General features: G+C 43.2%; 1 protein-coding gene across 1 annotated transcript in view; it reads left to right on the plus strand.

Annotated features, from left to right (window-relative positions):
• Window positions 1-17,662, plus strand: part of CSMD2 (CUB and Sushi multiple domains 2) — a 735,331-nt gene that overhangs the window by 533,985 nt on the left and 183,684 nt on the right. Inside the window, exons 24-26 of the mRNA XM_032227842.1 lie at window positions 2,315-2,441; window positions 7,217-7,419; window positions 14,761-14,952. Coding sequence (XP_032083733.1) covers window positions 2,315-2,441; window positions 7,217-7,419; window positions 14,761-14,952 — 522 coding nt within the window. The remainder of the gene's footprint in view (window positions 1-2,314; window positions 2,442-7,216; window positions 7,420-14,760; window positions 14,953-17,662) is intronic.

Genomic DNA, 17,662 nt, shown 5'->3' on the forward strand with positions numbered 1-17,662 from the left:
CCTCAGCCCTCAGGACTGGTCCATGTTCCTCCCCAATCTCCTACCTGTCCAACTCTTCTGCCAGATCCGCTGCCCACTGGCAGGCCACAACACCTCCCTAGCAATTCGCAAAATATATCTATCGTAATTGCAAGTAATTGTTTGTAGGAGAACAACAATAAAGGAACCACATGTGCTTCTTGGTGCCTGACAAATACAGTTCTAATCTGAAGACTGCTTGGGATGAATTAGGGGCACAGGGTATTATCTTTACAAATGGATCAGGATCAATGGCAGGATTACTGCAGAAGATTTTCTATCAATCTTTGGAACAATCTTGTCCAAATGTGCACAATAGCTTTAATTCCTTCTATTTCCTTTCAAGCATTCATACTGATGGTTTTCCCAATAACCTTCAGGCTAATGAATTGATCAGTACAAGAGGCAGGCTTTTTATCTCTTTTAGTACACATCAAGGGCACAAACCCAGCTTCCCTTTTGTCACCATATCATGTTCTCACTGTTTGGCAATAAATGAGCATCGAGAATTGTCTAGCCACTTCTTGGTTTCTAGCTCTGCTTTCAGAATTTTGCCTGGGAGTGGAATTTCAACCTTCTGTTACCTGACTGTCTGAATAAGTCGGTGCTTCCCAACCTGTAGGAGAACAACAATAAAGGAACCACATGTGCTTCTTGGTGCCTGACACATACAGTTCTAATCTGAAGGCTGCTTGGGATGAATTAGGGGCACAGAGTATTACCTTTACAAATGGATCAGAATCAATGGCAGGATTACTGCAGAAGATTATCTATCAATCTTTGGACAATCTTGTCCATATGCGCACAATAAATGGCTGAGGTTGGGAAATACTAGAATAAATGTAGCTAAATGTCTCATGGAGATTCTCAGTCATTCAGGTCATGGTTGTCCCAAAAGTGCTTTTTCAAGAGGCAACTGGACTTTCTGGTTTTTCTTTGAAGACATTTCGCTTCTCATCCAAAAAGCTTCTTCAGCTCTAACTGGATCGTGGGGAGTCAGAGCTGAAGAAGCTTCTTGGATGAGAAGCGAAATGTCTTCAAAGAAAAACCAGAAAGTCCAGTTGCCTCTTGAAAAAGCACTTTTTGGACTGGAACGGGTGATTTTTGGGGTGAGCCAATATATTCAGACCTCTTTAGAACAGGGGTGTCAAACTCATGTCATCACAGCAGCATCACATGATGTATCAGGACTTTTTCCTCCTTTGCTGAACTGTGTGTGGGCATGGCCAGCACGTGATGCATTCGGCCTGCGGGGTGGGAGTTTGACAGCCCTGCTTTAGAAAGTGCATGCCATTTCAGTACATCCCAGTTTAGTATAATGGAAGAGACATTTTTTGGGGTGGGGAAGGGGGGTGTCCTTAAGTTTCTGAAGTCATTCTGTTTTAAACAAAAACAACAACAACAAAAAGACAATTTCCTCCCTACAGTATATCCTCCATTATTCGGGATATAATCAAAATTCAGGTGTTTGGCAACTGACTCATATTTATAACTGTATCCTGAGGTTATAGGGTCACCTTTTGCAACCTTCTGACAAGCAAAGTCAAGGGGAAGTTCGATTCCTTTAACAACTGGATTACCAATGAAGATCCAAATAGATGGTGGCAATAGGCTGACTCTGTAAAACCACTTAGAGAGGGCTGTAAATCACTGTGAAGTAGTATATAAGTGCTATTGCTACCAGTGTCAGCATTCCAAATATCATGCAGAATTAAATCAGAGTCCAAGGCAGAGCTATCCTTAAAGTTCCAATTGAATAAGACAGACATGATGGCAACGAACTATGGAATCCCAAATGTGAAAACTTCCCGGGATTCCACCCAGTTGAAAGTTCATGATCTTATCCCCACACCCATAAATCCATCACATGGTCCAATCTTCTTCAGCTACCAGATGCAGAGGTGCAGAGACAAAATATGACCTTGAGCTTCTAGAAAGGAATGACAACAACACATTCCACAATTCTACTCCTTTCTATTCCCCCTCCCAATTACTACACTAATGAAACAGCATAGGAAAATAAGAGAGAGTGTGGCAGGCCGAAAATCCCAAAAGGAATATAACTGCAGGCCTGACAACCAGCTTATCAGCTGCAGTGATTCACTTAAACACTATGGCAAGAAAGGTCATAAAATTGGACAAAGCTCACTGAACAAATGTCTTGATTAATTACAGATATGTTGGACTCAATTATGGTCATCTGCTGAGAACTACCTGTATCTTTATCTTCTAAAAATAAAAGAGACACTAAAAGGAAAGTTCTGTGTTGCTGAATTGTTTGTGTGGCTTCTTTCAGCTGAGTGTGGGGGCAGCATCCGAGGTGAGTCTTCAGGAAGGATCCTGTCGCCAGGGTTTCCAACGCCCTATGATCACAATCTCAACTGTGTCTGGACGATTGAAGCAGAAGCTGGTTGCACAATAGGGTAAGTTCAAAGACTGGAAAAGATTAGCTTAGCCATACACTACAACTACATCCAGCACTCATCCTGTCACTGTGGTTTTGGATCAATTACATTGTGCTGTGAGCAGGGCACAGGTGTTTCTACGTGGGGGCCATTTCTACTCTGCAATTAAAAAATAAAGAAATAGATGCACGAAAATGCCTGTGCCAAAATAACCCCAACTCTTGACAGGAATAGCCGAGTTCTACTACAACCTGTTTGAATTATGCAAATTGATCCCATTTGCATGATTTCTCTTGCTTTGCATACTTTAGTGTTTACTATTTGGCATCAATAGGAGGAGGATAAAAAGTAGGGCTCCAGCTTCATAATCAGCAAATTAATCAACCACACATTTTTTTAAAAAAAAATAAGATTTGTGGATTAATCAGAGTAGATGTGCTAGTTTTAATTGGTCAAATGTAATACTTGGAGACAGATTGGATTTAGTGCATTGTAGCAATAGAGAATGGGAAAATAGGAAGAGACGCCTGAACTTCTAACACTCTCGTAGTGGCTTCTCTGCTCTCAGGTATTAATCACATTCATACCTGCAACAGCTTCAGGTGTGTTTAGAATATTGATTGCTGCCAGGGAGATGCAAAGCCCTTTTTGAAGAGCGTAGAAGAGAGCATCCAAACCCAAACAGTGTAATTCTAGCCTGAACTGTGTAATATCAGCATGACAGCTTTCAAGGATGCAATTTGGAAAAAAAAATATCTTGCTAGACAGAATGAAAGTGCTGGGTCTTCTCTTGAATTACCTGCCATATTTAGCAAGAGGCATCCACAGAATCCTATCAGATACAAGAGATTAGGAAGCCAATGCTATGTATTATTTTTATTGTAAAGATAAAGGTTCCTCTCGCACATATGTGCTAGTTGTTCCTGACTCTAGGGGGCGGTGCTCATCTCTGTTTAAAAGCTGAAGAACCAGCACTGTCCGAAGATGTCTCCATGGTCATGTGGCTGGGATGAATAAATGCTAAAGATGCACGGAACACTATTATCTTCCCACCAAAAGTGATCCCTATTTTTCTACTTTCATTTTTTTCGTGCTTCCGGACTGCTAGATTGGCAGAAGCTGAGACAAGTAATGGGAGATCACTCCATTACATGCCGCTAGGGATTTGAACCACCAAACTGCTGACCTTTCTGATCGACAAGCTCAGAGTCTTAGCCATTGAGCCACTGTGTCCTATATTTATTGATATATAATGATTTTATTACCATCATTAACCATAAATCCAGATTTGGATAACAGCAACCTCTAAAAGGCTACAGATCTCTTGCTCCTCATTTAGGATTTTTCTGAAAAAGATTTTGCAGATTTCCAGGTTTAAGGCAGTTACTTTCCCATGGACACCAGATTCTATTTTTTGGCATTCATTCCCTTATCCCCCACCTCACAAAGACAAAATATCTTTTGAAGATGCCATTGGATGTTCATCTTTTCAAAGCAGATGTTGAATCATGACTTCATTCAGCAGGACAAATCCGAAGTGAATGAAGTTGGTTGGAGGAATGAAAATGATGGTTGACTGCTATTATACATGTCTGCCTTCTGCTTTCTGGAGCTTCTTCTCCAAAAAGGAAAAAAAAAGGATTCAGTCATCCTTAACCAACACAACTGTGGTTACTTAGTTGGGGATGCAAATAATCTATGTATCAGGATTCCAAATAACACCTCCAATGAAGGAAGACTCTGAGGCTTGACGTTTCTGCAAGTTCCATTTTATTAAAGGTGTCATATTGGCACATCTGGGAAAACCAGAATCTGAATGCTTCCAGGTTTTCCTCACCCAAATGAAAGTCCAAGTCCCTGCCCAGCACCCACATGGCCCAATCAGGAACCGTCCCAACTGGAGAGACCTCCCAGTCTTACCCCTCTAGGTGCAGGTCAAGATGTCCTTGACTCTCTGAGAAAGGAATGTTGTTAGGACTATATATATAACTCCTATACTCCATATAATCCCGCTCCCATTGTCCACAGCATTGAATGTGGCAGGCCTGAAGGCCAATGCAAAAGATAGCTTCCAGGCCTGACACTATGGAAGAATTCCAATTTCCCTCAGCAGAACACATTTTGTGAAATTTCAAGGAATGCTAAGTGACAAACCAGGAGCTTTGACACCTTTTTTTTTTTTTTTTTAAAAAAGCACATCGCTTGGGTCTTTAACTCAGTATTCCCATTCTTCTTATAGTACAGTCTATCAATCTTTTATTGCCTCTTCTGTACAAATGTTTATGCTAATATAAATGTAACAGGCATATTAAATAAAAAAGCCAGAGGGGCAGCCCTCCCTAAAACTCAGTCAATTAATAACCATGCAATTCTCCAACATTTATAATGCATCACCATCATACCTATTATCATGAAGATGGAATTAAAATATTAAATGCTTCATGCTGCTGCTGCTGCCTACCATAAGGAGTGGGAAACCAATGATAAAGAAAAAAGAAAAGAAAATAGAAGCCCTATTCAGTTCAGCACAAGTACAGAGAATTTCCAAAAAACATTTCCTTCTTTTCACTCTATCATCACCTTCCCTACTTGGTCTAAAAGCATCTTTTCACTGAGAATTGATCTAAAATGAATTTGCTTCTACCTGCTCAGTTATTCCTTCCCCTTCATAACAAGTCTATGATTTCCTGCATCTCTAAACGATGCTATTTTCATGTTTCATTTCCCCCAAGCAATCGGGTATTCGGTGTCTTTTCTACAAATCTAATCTCATGAAATCACCAGCTTTTCTCCCCATGGAAACTGAAGAGAAATTGCAGAGTGACATAGAAGGGACTAGATTTGTAACTGAGTCCTCAATCTCTCAAGTTAAACGGCAGTTCCCAAATTGTTGGAAGGAATTTTAAAATCTTAGAATTGAGGTAGCTACTTAGATCAACTTCCTCCTCAGTTTAGCACACTAAATTTAAAAACATCCCAAATCATTGGCTAGAGGGACACGGTGGCTCAGTGCCTAAGACACTGAGCTTTTCGATCAGAAAGGTCAGCAGTTTGGTGGTTCGAATCCCTAGTGCCACGTAACGAGTGAGCTCCCGTTACTTGTCCCAACTTCTGCCAACCTAGCAGTTTGAAAGCACGTAAAAACTGCAAGTAGAAAAATAGGAACCACCTTTGGTGAGAAGGTAACAGCATTCCATGTGCCTTTGGCTTTTAGTCATGCTGGGCACATGACCACGGAGATGTCTTCAGACTCTTTGGTGGCTCTTTGGCTTAGAAACGGAGATGAGCACCACCCCCTAGAGTCAGGAATGACTAGCACATATGTGTGAGGGGAACCTTTACCTTTAATCATTGGCTATCTAGTTTCCTTCAACAAATCCAATGAAAAGGAATTCCCCACATCCTCAGGGATTGTTTTCTTTGTCAAACTGTTTTTCTTTTCAATTAGAGTTTTTTCTCCTAACATTCAATCACAATTGCCCTCTTTATAGTGCATATCAATTATTTTCTGCCTGGAATGAATGAAAACAAAACTCAGCTCCTTTCTGAGATTGCAGTGAGAAAGTTGTGTTAGTTTGTCGTACCAAAAACCAGAAGGGAATCTGGTAGCAGCTTTACAGACCAATATATGTTATTAAAAAAGCATACAGATAGTCCTCATCTTACAACCACAATTGAACTCAAAATTTCTGTTGCTAACCAAGACAGTTGTTTGGTGAGTTTTTCCCCATTTTGTGACCTTTCTTGATACAGATGTTACATGAATCACTGCAATTGTTAAATTAGCAACACGGTTGTTAAGTGAATCTGGCTTCCTCATTGACTTTGCTTGTCAAAAATTCATGCATCATGATCCCATGACCCTGGGACAAAGCAATTGTCAAATACATGCCAGTTGCCAAGCATCTGAATTTTGATCAGGTGACCATGGGGATGCTGTTAAGGATGTAACTGTGAAAAGCGGTTATAAAATAGCAATAGCACTTAGACTTATATACAGCTTCCCAGTGCTTTAGAGCCCTCTCTAATTAGTTTACAGTATTGGCATATTTCCCCCAACAATCTGGGTCCCCATTTTATCAACCTTGGAAGGATGGAAGGCTGAGCCAACCTTGAGCTGGTGACATTCTAACTGCCGAATTGGTGGCAACCGGCAATCAGCAGAAATAGCCTGCAGTACTTGATACTAACCACTGCAGCATCCTGGCTCTAAATCATTTAATTCAGTGCCATTGTAACTTTAAACAGCCACTAAATGAATGATGTACATTGAGGACTATCTGAACCAGAGGTGGGTTGCTTCCTGTTCAACCCGGTTCGGCCGAACCAGTAATGGAATTCAGGCCTGGGTCACAAAGCCAGCAGCAACTCAGACCTGCCATGTCCCCGAATTGGTTCCCTCGCTGCTGCTGGGTCACCACCATTTTTGGTTTTTAGTGACTGCGCATGCACAGTTCACTGTAAATTGATCTGCGCGTGGGTGAAGAACAATTTACATTGAACAGCACACGTACACGCGTTGCACATGGGTTGCGAACTGGTAGTAAAACTGGCAGCAACCCACACCTGATCTGTACACAGTTGTCTTATGAATAAAAGTTATTAATCTGAAAAAGTTGTTACCTGCCTTCTCATTACTAGATGATACTTGTTTGGTATCTGAAGAATGCTGTAACATTACTTTCCTTCCATCCTTTCTTTTTTAAACTTTCCCAATTCTAAAATACGAATCTAGTCTTAATGGTGGCTGTTCTTTCTCTTTCCCGTCCTGTTTTGCCCTCCCACAAATATAGGCTCCATTTCATAGTTTTCCATACAGAGGACGTCCATGATGTTTTGAGAATCTGGGATGGGCCCGTGGAGAAGAGCATCCTCTTGAAAGAAGTTAGTGGCTCCATCTTGCCCAATGATGTCCACAGCACTTTCAACTTGGTGGTCCTTCAGTTCAACACGGACTTTTTCACCAGTAAACAGGGCTTTGCCATTCAGTTTTCAGGTAACTTTCACAGATGTCATCTGGTCTTTGGGGGTCGGGGGAACTAAAACAGGATGACAATGTCATAGATGCTTTCAGCTCTCTACAATTCTGCCTGGTAAACTGTAATCCCCAAATTTATTAATTTCAGCATTCATGACATACCAATTCCTCAGCCATTTTTCTCTCAATAGTCATGCAATTTGGTGAACAGGAATTTGCATTAGAAGTGATTTAAAAGGAGAAGAGAAATGTAAAGAAAGTCAGATGGCATATAGCAGTGATGGCAAACCTTTTCAGCACCAAATGCCCAAACTAAAATGTGTGTGCATGTGCACAAATGAGCGTGCACCAGAGTGCTGGAAACCTGAAGCCCAGCTGGCTGGTGCGCTCCTGCCTGTTTTTTGGCCAATTTTCCAGCCATTTTCTGGTGCTCTGACACCCACGAAGACCAGCTGGTGATGGCACGTGCCCACAGAGAGGGCCCTGTGTGCCACCTCTGACACGCATGCCATAGGTTCGCCATCGTGGGCATATAGCCTTGCACTTTTCAGTGATGAAAGGATAAGTGAGTAGGTACGATTGATCTGGCTTTGCAATTTGCTGTCTTCTCTCCAATGGTGTGTAGCTTGCTTGTTTCTCACACTTCAATCTCGGGGAAATTGAAATTGACCTTTTCTGGTGATAGGATCCTCCCCAAGGCAAAGTCCTTGAGAAATTAATGGGGAGTTTCTTCTCCTTCTGGAGAAATGCAGAGAAACCATCCATTCTCCACTCAGAGATTTAGTGGAGGATTGCAAAGGCCCATTTAGACAGCTGTTCTCCATATATACGTATATAGTTGATCCAGAATAGCAACATCATTGTGGAACAGAACAGCTGGAGATATTGTCCTCAGATGCACGTTGTAATACTTGTATCAGGACTGTATTTAAATAATCTTAATATTTGATGTTATTTAATATCCTTACATGGGCATATTTCATGTTAAATATTAAAAGAACACTAAAACTAAAACTGACATTTGGAAAGGCCAAATAGATATGCCTTTATTTGCTTTTTTTTAAAAAAAAAAACCAAGAGATTAAGAGAGCAACCAAAGCTGGAGGCTTAGAGCATTCCATACTTTGGGAAACTCTTACAGTGAACTAAGCCACTGCACCAGAGGGATCATTTCTGCATATTTTAATAGTTCAGCAGGTTTGCAATAAAATATGTTGTCCCTAAGACAACCAAGCCTTAAGCCATCTAATGCTTTAAAGGTTAAGTCCAATACCTTGATCTGAACTTAGCAAACAATCACCTTCCCTGCCACATTTGCCTTAACAGAAGGTTTCAGACTTCCTTGTCCTATTGAACCAATTTATGAAAGCCAGTCTGGGATAGTGGTTAGAGCATCTGGCACCAAAAGCCAGAGACTGGGAGCCTTGCCTTAGGCAACAGCTGGATGACCTTGGGCCAGTCATTTTCTCTCCACCCCTAAAAGGGAGGCAAGGGCAAAACCACTTCTGAAAATCCTCACCAAGAAAACTGCAGGGCAGTCTCTGAGAATTGGACACAATTTAACAGAAGAAGAAGAAAAAATACAGACTCTAACCAAGGTAGGGATAATTGTTGCCATCCAGCAAATGCAGAAAGATTTATAGCAATAGCAATAGCACTTAGACTTATATACTGCTTCATAGTGCTTTTACAGCCCTCTCTAAGTGGCTTACAGAGTCAGACTCTTGGCCCACAACAATCTGGGTCCTCATTTTACCCACCTCGGAAGGATGGAAGGCTGAGTCAACCTTGAGCCAGTGAGATTTTAACTTCCGAACTGTTAGCAGTCAGCTGAAGTAGCCTGCAGTACTGTACCACTGTGCCACCTTGGCTTTTATAGCTACAAAACTAGTGGGGTTAATCAAATATCTGACTTGTTACTGTTACTACCTGAAGATCCTGGGAAAACACAGAGCTAAGAAATATCCTGCAAGCTGATTTTTCGGTGGGAGCAAAAGCTGTTTCAGAACAGGCTACATTGCAATTCTTAGGCCAGATTGATGACTAACCATCGGCATTTTAAATGGCCTCAAAGGGTTCATGGTCCCACATGGGCCAGATTAATGGCTTTGGTGGGCCATATCTGGCCTGCGGGCTGTAGTTTGAGGACCCCTGGACTACAGTAACAAATGGCACTGCAAGTGTACTTTGATTTATCTCAGCTTCATTTGTGTCAAAATCCAAATCAAGATAAAGCCAAGTGCATTTACCTGCAAATGAAGAACCAAATTATGGGCAACAAATTTCTGAGTAACCCATTTTCACTGTCCACAGTTTGGCAAAGACTTGACAAGTCCTAAGAATTAGACATAATTGGTTGCCAAAAAAAGTTTCTTGTCTTCTCCATCACTAGCTTAAATTGAATTGGTCCCATCTGACTCTATTTTTCGTTCACTGCTATTCTGGTGATCGCTCCTCTAATTTTATTGCTTTAAAAAAACCTCAGACTTTTCTATTAAAAACTACTTATTTTAAACTCCTGAGCTTTAAAAAGGAGGGGGGGAACCAGGTTTCATTTCAGACAACATTCAAGGCACCCTGACACATCTGTAAAAGAATTGGACCTACCATTCCATGCTTAAAGCGAAATCCCTCTCAGGAAAATCCCCCTCCTCCCACAAGGGGTGGGGGGAGGGGAAGAAGACAATGTGAACATTATAATTTATTGGATAGTGTAGACAACATAGGGTTATAGCCAAATGCCTGGTAAAATTAGCAGATGGTTAGATGTAATAAGCAAAGAGGAAAGTGTGCTGAAATATACATGCATATGATCTCCATGCAACAGACTTAGATTTGTTAATCCCTACAGCCTTTTCCAGATGGAGAAAGAAAAGTTTGAACTCAGCAATGCATGTTTAAGTATGCATCCTGGTCCAATTCTTCCATATATCTGCGTACTGTAACTCAAAGGAAATTTGTGCATGTACAAAATCTTCTCTCATTGTCAAGATTTCAACTCTGGGCAATAATGGGCTATAATGATGCAAATAATCCTAAAACACAAGATACACTGCATTAGGTATCAGTGGCCTATGAGATGGAGTTTTCATGAGTGGTTGATATGTTTTAGCTACTTAGCTGCTGAGGAGCTAAAACACCACACTTATTGTTTAGTATGCAGTTAATCCTTGACCTTGAACCAATTGACTGTTCACAGTTATGACAGCCTTGAAAATGTTCCTATCTAGCTGTCATAAAACATTGTGCCACTCCCCCCCCCCCCATTGTTACATGACCACATTTCAGGTACTTTGCAGCTAACTCTAATCTGCAACTGTTGGCCAAGCATCTTGCAATCATGTAATCGTTGTTCACAATGTTCTCTAATGGCTTCCCTAAAAAGTCAGTGGGGAAACCGGTAGGAAAAGTTGCAAGTGGAGGGGATGGAGCAGGGATGAAATTCAGCAGGTTCTGGAGAATCGGTAGCGGAAATTTTAAGTAGTTTGGAGAACTAGAAAATTCCACCTCTGGCTGGCCCCAGAGTGGGGTGGAATGGAGATTTTGAAGTATTCTGGTTGGTTGGTTGGTTGGTTGGTTGGTTGGTTGGTTGGTTGGTTGGTTGGTTGGTTGGTTTATTCGACTTGTATGCCGCCCTATTCCCGAAGGGACTCAGGGCGGCTGACAAACCAGAAGGGAGGGGAACAAATACAAAAAAGTAAAAAAAAAAAAAAAAAAAAAAAAAAACAGAACAACAATACAAAACAATTTAAAAGTCACAACAAGCACAACCAATTCAAGTAGGGGTGGAATTCAAAAGCCCCAGGCCTGCTGGAACAGCCAGATCTTAACGGCTTTATGGAAAGCCTGAAAGGTGGCGAGGGTACGAATCTCCATGGGGAGATTGTTCCAGAGGGCCAGAGCAGCCACAGAGAAGGCCCTCCTCCGAGTGGTCGACAGCCGGCATTGGCTGGCAGATGGAATTCGGAGAAGGCCTAATCTGTGGGATCTAATGGGTCTATGGGAGGTGATTGGCAGAAGGCGGTCTCTCAATACCCAGGTCCAATACCATGTAGGGCTTTTTAAGTGATGACTAGCACCTTGAAGCGTATCAGGAGACCAATAGGCAGCCAGTGCAGCTCACGGAGGATAGGTGTAACGTGGGTGTACCGAGGCGCAGCCATGATCGCTCTCGCGGCTGCATTATGGACAAGCTGAAGTCTCCGAACACTCTTCAAGGGCTGCCCCATGTAGAGCGCATTGCAGTAGTCCAGTCTAGTCACAAGGGTGTGAGTGACTGTTATAAGGGCCTCCCGGTTCAGGTAGGGACGCAATTGGTGCACCAGGCGAACCTGGGCAAATGCCCCCCTGGTCACAGCTGACAAATGGTGATCTAAAGTCAGCTGTGGATCCAGGAGGACTCCCAAATTGCGAACCCTGTCTGAGGGGCGTATAATTTCACCCCCAGCCTGAGAGATGGAATACCTGGCCAATTTGTGGGAGGGAAAAACACAAGCCACTTGGTCTTGTCAGGATTGAGAGCCAGCTTGTTCACCCCATCCAGACCCTAACATCCTCTAGGCGCTGACACATCACGTCAACCGCTTTACTGAGCTGGCACGGGGCGGATAGATACAATTGAGTATCGTCCGCATACTGGTGGTATTTTATCTCGTGCCGTTGGATGATCTCTCCCAGCGGCTTCATGTAGATGTTAAACAGGAGGGGGGACAGGACCGACCCCTGCGGTACCCCATAATTAAGGGGCCTAGGGGTCGACCTCTGCCCTCCAACCAACACCGACTGCGACCTGTCCGAGAGGTAGGAGGAGAACCACCGAAGAACGGTGCCTCCCACTCCCACCTCTCGCAACCGCCGCAGAAGGATACCATGGTCGATGGTATCGAAGGCCGCTGAGAGGTCAAGGAGCACCAGAACGGAGGCATGGCCCCCATCTCTGGGTCTCCAGAGATCATCGGCCAGTGCGACCAAAGCAGTTTCCGTGCTGTAGCCAGGCCTGAAACCAGATTGAAAGGCATCTAGATAATCGGTTTCCTCCAAGGACCACCAGAGCTGAGAGGCCACCATTTTCTCAACAACCTTCCCAACAAAGGGGAGGTTGGAGACTGGATGGTAGTTATTTAAAACGGCTGGATCCAAGGATGGCTTCTTCAGTAGGGGTCTCACCACCGCCACCTTTAGAGGGGGGGAAAGGACCCTTCCCAAAGAGAGGCGGTCACTATCACCTGGATCCAGTCCCGTGTCACCTCCCTGCTGTTCGCGACCAGCCAGGAGGGACACGGGTCCAGTACACATGTGGAGATACTCACTGCTCCGATGGCCTTGTCCACTTCCTCAGGAGTAACAGACTGAAAATCAATCCAAAGATGTTGTTCAAGACCCTCCCCCGGTACCTCAGCTGGCTCTGCGCAATTGGAGTCCAGGTTTGCCCAAAGCCGAGCAACTTTATCCGCGAGAAATTGGACAAACTCCTCAGCCCTACCTTGTAAAGGATTGCCCGCATCCCTCCCCTTCAGGAGCGACTCAGCGGATGCAATCAGAGCGACAATGTGTGTTTTTCTTCCCCTGCCACGCCCACCAAGCCACGCCCACAGAACTAGTAATAAAAAAAATTGAATTTCACCACTGGGATGGAGGGATGGATTTTTGCAGCCTCCTGAAGGATTGCCCCTCCTTGAAGTTTGAACAGAGGAAAACTGAAATTATTTGGCACGTGACAGGAACATTTGAGAACAAAAGGGCTACCAGCTGGGCGGATTTCAGCTCCACACAGAGCTGAAACCCTCTGACAGGCAGCTCTTTCTCTCTTAAAAAGAGCTGCTGTCTGGAGGCAGCTCTTTTGCTTTGTCCATTTGACAATCTGGATGATGACTTAACAACCACAATTGGTAATGCTGGGATTGTGGTTGTTGAGCAAAGGAGTCATGTAGGCATCTCCCTTAATTACTGTTTTGCCCAACAACTGAGATTTCTAACCCAATTGCAGCCATTAAGCAAGTAGCATCCACAGATGTTTTTTTTCCTAGTTTTGTGATATGAGTTATATAATGACAATACGCTGTAAACCCAGGAGGATCCTTTGAGTATATTGACCAGTTTGGAAAGAAATAGGGAATAAACACACTTTATTTTTCAGAAGGGGATAATAACCATGGTAGTGCAGCCATGGTGCAGTGGTTAGAAGGCAATATTGCAGGCCAATTCTTCTGACTGCTGATTACCAGCAATTCGGCAGTTCAAATCAGATTGTTGGGGGCAATATGCTGACTCTGTAAACTGCTTAGAGAGGGCTGTAGAGCACTGTGAAGCAGTATATAAGTCTGTGCTATTGCTCTTCTATTTGCTATGCTCTATCGTGCATAGAGCCTGGTATTGGTAGTACTGTCCTTATATTAATATATTTCATTCACAACTTTCATTTGATGACTTCCTAGCTCTAATCTGTCTTAATTTTACCCTAATTTCTTCTTTCTGCCCACCTACTGCTTTATGCCTTGCTTAAAGAAGAGTTTTGGTTGAACCTAAACAGTGATGAAATACATATTTTTTTTAACTAATGGTTCTTTGAGCATGGTAGGGGAAGGATCCTGCAAAATCTCCGTTCCCATCCCACTCTGGGGCCAGCCAGAGGTGGTATTTGCCATTTCTCCGAACTACTCAAAATTTCTGCTACTGGTACTCCAGAACCTGTCAGAACCTGCTAAATGTGTCTGCTTTTTGAAGTAAATAGGATTGCATTGTTTTTCTCCAATGCTGATTCAGCCAGCAAAAAGTAGATTTCTTGGAAGAATTCCTTTTGATCTTTTCCTTTGGAACTTACTTGGAAGATAGAAATGCAGGGAGCCATGTTTCACTACTCCTGAGTTTGTCTGCAGTTTGGTATACCTGGCCTAATTTGGCCATTCAAATGAAATTAAACTGCTTATAAATATCAATATCTGTTTTTCTGTATTCTTTTTGGTGCCTGAAAAAAAAAACCATTCATGACTACTGGCGTCATCCAAAAGATAGCGGTGGAAGAGGGGAAAATGAGACCATTGTGAGATGCCACCAGTTACACCATCAGCATTGTCCTCCATGATGGACAGTGATGGACTTGGTGGATTCCATACCACTTTCTTTGTTCTGCTCAGCAATGAGGAACAGGCTGCTTTCTGTGTTGTTTCCCTCTGGAGCCATTCTTGCTCTAATTGTATGCTAGGTGGCTGCTCTTCGTCTCTTGAGCGCCTCCAGGAAATGCAGAGTACTATTCTCAACATGAGTGTCATGCCATAGCTTCAGAGTTTATGGAATAATTGAAAAATTCAATGAATAATTCTGTTCCCTTGGTTCATCTTTTCCCTGACTTTTTGTTATTAGTGTCCACCGCCACCTCCTGCAATGACCCTGGGATCCCACAGAACGGAAGCCGGAGTGGAGACAGCAAGGAAGCAGGAGACAACATCATTTTCCAGTGTGATCCAGGATACACCTTGCAGGGAGATGCTAAGATCAGCTGTGTGCAGATCGAGAACAGGTTCTTTTGGCAGCCTGATCCACCCAGTTGCATAGGTACAGAAGCTGCAAGTGTGGGGCTGGTATAGACCCATGTTTGCAAATCAGAGCAAATGAGACTGTAATCTGATCAGGGCTTTCCTTCTCAGGGTTCAGATATTGAATTAGTTATGCTGGGGCACTTTACCCTTTTCCCTCTCCTGTGTTAAGAGTCGATGTTGAGCAAAAGGTACTTTCAGAGTGATAAAGGAGACATCTAAGCAACTTCTAGGATGGGATTCAAAGTAGCCCTTCGGTGTGGTTCCCAATCAAGGAAAATAGAGTGAAATATATTCCTTTCTTAAACTAAGCTAAGAATATGTTTTGTGTCCCACTCCAATGCTGTTTCTCTTCTTTTAGTGTAGGGGGTCTCCAAATTTGACAACTTTAAGACTTGTGGACTTCAACTCAAAGCCTTTGGCATGGCTGGCTAAGAAATTCTGGAAGCTGAAATCCAGGTCTTAAAGTTGCCAAATTTGGGTACCCCTGTTTTAGTGGAAGGCAGTCTTTGGCTTCTTCATTTTAAGTAAGCAACTGTTCAGACCCAGGCTTCCTTAAAAAGCAAGAAGCAGAGTCTTAGTCCTGGTAAAATCCCTTTTATTTACAAGACTGTGAATTCCTTTTATTCATAGTCAGCAAGGCTTAGAAAAAAGTCTTTCAGAGGAATATTTATTAACACAAACCTTATCTCATTTGAAGACCTGCCAGATAACTAGTTTCCAAATGCAGGGCAAGGCAAAACTTGGCACAGAGTCTCTTATAGTCACAAACAGAACTTTCTACTCTTGACACGACTGAAGGAACGAATTGTTTCCTGCAAAAGCCCACTCCCCATTCACTCCTCTTTTGTTTCCTTTGGGAGGGGCCAATCACCTCTAAGGTGTGGCTTTAGTCTTAAGTCAACCCTGCTTTCTTAGTTGTTCTTGTCTTCTGGCAGCTCTGCACATTCACACACTGGGAACAGGCTCCAGCTGTTCATCTGCCTCACTGCTGTATAGCTCTCTCTCTGCTTCTGATGCAGAGCCCTCGTCTGAGCTTTCCTCAGTCCCCTGGACTGGCCCATGTCCCTCTCCAACCTCCTCATTATCCAACTCTGCTACCTGCTCTGCTGGCTGCTGGTGGATCACAGCAGCAACTTACTAACATGACACATCCCTAGGAGAGTGGGAAACGGGTAGTTGGATGTGAACTCTTCCATCAAGATGGAGATTTACATTCCTTAGGCAAATGTCAAGGGCATGTTAACATGGACATGATTATAGGGAGCTATTGGTACAATGAGGAAATGTTGATGAATCCACACAACAAAAGCTTCGTTTTCCAAGAAATTCATACTCTTTTTTTTATTACTCAGCTAACTTCTAGTTTGAAACCTCATTAAGCCTATCTGGATTTAGTTATATAGAGAAGAAGGTATAGAACTGGAAAAAGGAGCTAGTTTGGTAGTGATTGAGACACCAGGCTAGGAACCAGAAGATTGTGAGTTCTGGTTCTAGTCTTTCCTTAGGCAGAAAGCCTGGATGACCTTGGGCCAGTCACTCTCCCTCAGCCCTAGGAAGGAGGCAAGGGCAAACACTTCTGAACATGTTGCCAAGAAAACTGCAAAGACTTATCCAGGCAGTTTCCAGGAGCCAAAACTGACTCCAAGGCATGTGCACATACATGCATGCCTGTTTTCAGAACTTGGGTCTTTGTTATGTGAAATGCATGATGAAATTAACTTCAGAATAAGCAAAACAAAAAGATTTAGTGCAGGGATGTCAAACTCGCTGCTCGTAGGCCGGATGCGTCCCGTGCTGGCCCTGCCCCCACCCGGTTTAGAGAGGGGGGGAGTCCCAATACATCACATGTTGACGCCGAGACGACGTGAGTTTGACAGCCTTGCTGTAGGCAGAAACTACTGACTGTACAAAATGCAATATCTAGACATTTTTAAGAAGTTCAAATTTCAAACTCCTGTTTTAGTGTCAGCTTTACAAAAGGGGAAAATGCCCTGTATCTTAGTCCAAGGTTCACAGGCCATCTGCAAGTTATCAGGAAGTGTGGCAGGAATGGGGGGAGGGGGGCAAGCTTGGTAGAATTTTATGAAAAATGGTTAAGCTATTCGTGAGTTTTCTCAAGCACAGCAGGAGTGAAGGGACGTTTTCTGGGTGGGGGAGTAAAATTTGAAAGCATCAACCCTGGTTAAACACAAGGGAAGACGTGATCTTGGACTGCCCCAGGTTTAAAGCCTTAATTTGTCATAAATGCATGCATAGGTTGTTTGAGGAGTCTCTCATTTCATTTCATTTTTTCATTTCATTTTAATTTATTTGTATGCTGCCCTTTTCTCTAAGGGGACTCAGGGCGGCTCACAACTCAAAGGGAGGGAAAAACAAACAAAAGTTACAGAAAACATAAAACCATACATAGTTAAAAAAAACACAACAATCATACCATTCGAAGTGGGGCAGCGAGTCTTTAGCCCCAGGCCTGTCGGAACAGCCAGGTTTTAAGGGCTGTGCGGAAGGCCTGGAGGGTGGTGAGGGTACGAATCTCCACGGGGAGTTCGTTCCAGAGGGTCGGAGCAGCCACAGAGAAGGCCCTCCTCCGGGTAGTCGCCAGTCGACACTGGCCGGCTGATGGAATTCGGAGGAGGCCTAGTCTGTGGGATCTAATTGGTCTAGTGGAGGTAATTGGCAGTAGGCGGTCTCTCTCAAAAGACAGCATGCAAAATAAGCTGTGGTTC

The sequence above is a fragment of the Thamnophis elegans genome, chromosome 12 (assembly GCF_009769535.1).
Source record: "Thamnophis elegans isolate rThaEle1 chromosome 12, rThaEle1.pri, whole genome shotgun sequence".
Classification (NCBI taxonomy): Eukaryota; Metazoa; Chordata; class Lepidosauria; order Squamata; family Colubridae; genus Thamnophis; species Thamnophis elegans.